The sequence below is a fragment of the Pyxicephalus adspersus genome, chromosome 4, assembly GCF_032062135.1.
Source record: "Pyxicephalus adspersus chromosome 4, UCB_Pads_2.0, whole genome shotgun sequence".
In the NCBI taxonomy this organism is placed as follows: Eukaryota; Metazoa; Chordata; class Amphibia; order Anura; family Pyxicephalidae; genus Pyxicephalus; species Pyxicephalus adspersus.
This window is the reverse complement of record NC_092861.1, coordinates 9832178-9835972: the sequence shown is the minus strand read 5'-3', so window position 1 is coordinate 9835972 and position 3795 is coordinate 9832178. Positions and strand designations below refer to the sequence as shown.

General features: G+C 34.9%; 1 protein-coding gene across 1 annotated transcript; it reads right to left on the bottom strand.

Annotated features, from left to right (window-relative positions):
* Positions 1–232: 232 nt before the first annotated feature.
* On the bottom strand, positions 233–2539 carry LOC140329673 (interleukin-17F-like). Its single transcript, XM_072410066.1, has 3 exons — positions 2516–2539; positions 1140–1336; positions 233–467 (listed from the first exon to the last, which is right to left on the bottom strand). The coding sequence occupies exons 1-3, from the start codon at positions 2537–2539 to the stop codon at positions 233–235; spliced, it is 456 nt and encodes a 151-aa protein (XP_072266167.1).
* Between the last annotated feature and the right edge of the window lie 1256 nt (positions 2540–3795).

Genomic DNA, 3795 nt, shown 5'->3' with positions numbered 1-3795 from the left:
ATTTATAATACAGATAGATGTCCCATGGAACTGCAGAATATAGATTCAATTATTCCCTACTATTTGGGTTTAGATATAGCTACAGCAAACTCTGCAAGGGTTTGCTTTTTTGTAGTAGTAGTGGAAAATATTGTATTGTGAATCATGCTGGATGATCTGCCCTTCCCTTCTGAATCAGGAAATTATATATGGCTGGCACCCTAGCAGAGTTCATTAATTTATCTGTTCCATATTATTGCTCCTGGACCATGGGTCGAACACAGGTCCACCCAACAGTGACCATCTTCTTCTCCAGCTTGAAGGTGGGGACACAACCATTCATCTCCCGGTGAATGACCAACATCTCCTGTCTGATGGGGACCGAGCTCAGGTTGATGTCCACGTTACCCTCAGCATCCAAACACCCGGTATGAAGACACTTGGCCTCGGCAATCATGGAGGGGAACCGGTTGTTGTTTACATCATAGCTGCCAGCAAGAAAACACATTGTAAGTTAGTATAGGGTGACCTCAGGCATCAAATAAAGATGGTTAGCAATATGTTGGCCACATTACTACACTGCAATAGAGCAGTGATGGTTAGTCTACCTTAAAACTTTTCTATGAGCATAATGAATACAGGTAACCCTTGTATTTTTTATTATCTATTGATTCTTACGTTACTACTCTCTTTAAAGGGATGACAACGCTGTTTGCTCCGCAGTAAAATCACACTAGAGTTGGCACCCTGGTAGTCTTAGATGGACATTGGGTTTTAAATGGATTTTTGTGACAAATCAATTTAAGCCAAAGTCCAGTTATTATAGCTAATTCTTTTTTATATCATCTGCCTGTATGTTCGAATGGGAAATTGTCTTAAATCAGCCTGATAATATTACTGCAGTAGCCTTTTGCCAGTCTGGTATGGATTTTAATAAAAATATGTTATATGTGGCATTTATAAAAAGTGCAAGAATTTTTACTGTCTTCTTTAACATAAAAAATAACATTTGATAAAATAAAAAGGTAACGTAATAATTGATTTTATAATGATAATGATTTACAGTCTTCAGCTTGAGCAAATGCTATAAATGTGCCCCAAATACTGGATTTTTATATATATGGATGTTCTATTTATAGATGGCAGCAGTTAAGGTTTACCTGTATTCCCATGGAGAGATGGAACGTTTCCTGACATCCCCATTTATAGCGAGAGCTTCCAGTCCGCCAATGTTCAGATTAACTTTCACTGATGCGGAGAACTTTGTGACTGGTGGACACCTTCCTTTCCTTAGGTGATGGAGATCCAAAGCCGCAATAGGGACCAACAGGAGAAAAGCCAGTATGGTGACCTGGATCTGTAAAAAGTACATAAAAGAACATTTTTAATTTTTTAATATATTTTAAAGCTTTATCCTAGTTAAACCATATCAGTTTTCTATTAACGGTAAAAAAAAGTGTGTTTAATAAAAGTATAAGATTCTACAAAGTACCAAAATATTATAATTATGCTTTTTTACATCTCCAACTGTAGTCAGTGACAAATGAAAATACGTTTTTACGCGGTACTTAATATACAACTTATAACATGCCTTTAAAGTAACCAAGGTGCTCAATTTAAAATTGTATGTTTTACATCATGGAATTCACAGGTGGGATCATAAATACACAGCGTTTGTATCTCTATATGTATATCTCTATATCTGTAACTCTATATGAGTTTCTATTTGTACACACCTTGTATTCTTTTTGCAACCATGATAAGCAAAATGATGAAAATATTGAAAAAAAAGAGATAATGAAGAATAGAAAAACAGAAAAGAAAAGAATTATTGAAAAAATGAAAACCAATAATCTATGGTGGTAAATAAAAATATTTTACAACCTGTACAATTTTTCTTAGGCACTCAAAGTGCACCGTGGAAAATTTTACATTTCTTCATTATGATTATGATTTTTTGATGATAATGCAAAGGTTGCAAAATTAAAGAATTCTAGACGTCAGAAAAGAGCCGTACTTGATATAAAATATATATACAATATATAAAATATATATATACAATATACAAAATAAACTATTTTCAAAAATTCACAGAGAAAAAAAATCTACAGCTGGAAATATTTATTAGTATTGACATTGAACATTGGTGAATTATTATTAATAGTTTTGTAATATTTGATAATGGCTGGGGATCCTAGACTCAGCATTCTCAGGGCAAACAATTCCCCATATTACGGCACATAAAATGTGATTTTTTTTTTCTGGATGTTGCTTGTGTATTTAAACAGCTTTATGAGTTGGAATGAAAACCATAATTAAAAAAAAAACTCATCAGAGATTTATACATTTTTAAATACTATTGTAATGTTAAGGTTAATAATGTCAAACTGAGAACCTATGTATGTGAAAGTATTTGTAAACCTATTTTACTGATAAAAAGTTACACATTTCTTCTTCATTTTGTGATGGTTTATGGGATATGTCGAATTAAAGATCCTAAAAATAAATGAATATTGGATATCAAAGTAGTCCTCACCATGGTGGCTCTTGTGTTGTCCATTATTCTTCTCTATTCTCTATGTGAGTGTCCCAGGAGCAGGTTGTTCTTCAGTTATGCAGCAGGTAGGAGCTGTGATCTGAACACCAGGTAGGGACCCCGGCATTATATATCCAGCAAAGTGGGTATTCCATTACTCTCTGGTTAGTCTGTGGTTTCATTGAGTTGTTTCCACCCCCAATGATAAATCATATAGACGGCGTAGAGACTGCCTGAACTGTAATCAAGTGCTGATAAATCATAGAGCATATTTGCATATTTCTGCTCGACGTCACTACGCTGTGTTTCCTGCTTTTCATTCATGTTCAGAAATAGTTCAGAAGGTGTGACTCTGTGTGTTGTAATTATAAAGAAAACAGAAAAGCACCATAAATTGGGGACAGTAACACCACTTATCTATTGTATGATCAGATGGAATTTTTGACATATGGTGTGATAAAGGTATCAGGAAAGGTATCAGCAAACCTTGTATATATACATTGTATGGCAAGACATTCGTGGCCACATGCTTGGACATCCCATGGTAAAACCAGGGACAATAATATGTTGTAGCTTTAGGAGTCTCCACTCTTATGGGAAACCTTATCCTATTTAGGAAGTCTTTAGAGTTGCTGAATCTTTTGAATTCGGCAATTGTGTTGATTTTAATGAAACATACCAAACTAAAAGACACCTAATCAAAGCAGCAGAAAAGGAGTAGCTATCCATTATGCAAAGTTTTTGAATGGTAAATTAACATTGCTTTTGAAGCAATACAGTACAGTTGTGTGATATGAATCCAGTAGCTGGGTATGCCATGTATCAGATTCTTGGTTGTATGGGAAGTCAGAGTAGATCACCGTGTGTGGTAGCTGATGGTGATATCCAAGAAGTGTGTTTGTAGATATAAATCAAAACTGGACAGCATACAACTGGAAATATTGTGTTTGGTTCATGGATTCCCGGCGAACAGGGAACAATTTTGAACAAATTTTTTGTTGACTTCAATTTTTAAGCTTATTAAACTAAAATAGGTACGCTGATTCTGAAAGTGCAGTTAGTTTTCTTCTATCACGTCAGGTTTTTTCTCTACAGCTTATATTAATGCGATTACAGTAGCGTAGGCTTGTATAGGCTATTCATTTACACGCAAGACAGTGTGGTCAGAGGTTGTGCGTTGCTTTACTACTTTTTCTACTTACACACGTATTTCCTTTCTTTCAGATCATGTCTGGCTCTGCTGTTTCTCGTCGTAAGTGCCTAAAAAACCCTGATTCATT

What these genes read in the sequence shown, in the direction of transcription:
- LOC140329673 (XM_072410066.1), bottom strand. Translation starts at nt 2,539, where the DNA reads ATGGACAACACAAGAGCCACCATG. An exon ending in ACAACACAAGAGCCACCATG is followed by an intron (nt 1,337 to 2,515) that starts GTGAGGACTACT and finishes TACTTTTTACAG; the next exon opens with ATCCAGGTCACCATACTGGC. An exon ending in ATCTCTCCATGGGAATACAG is followed by an intron (nt 468 to 1,139) that starts GTAAACCTTAAC and finishes TCTTGCTGGCAG; the next exon opens with CTATGATGTAAACAACAACC.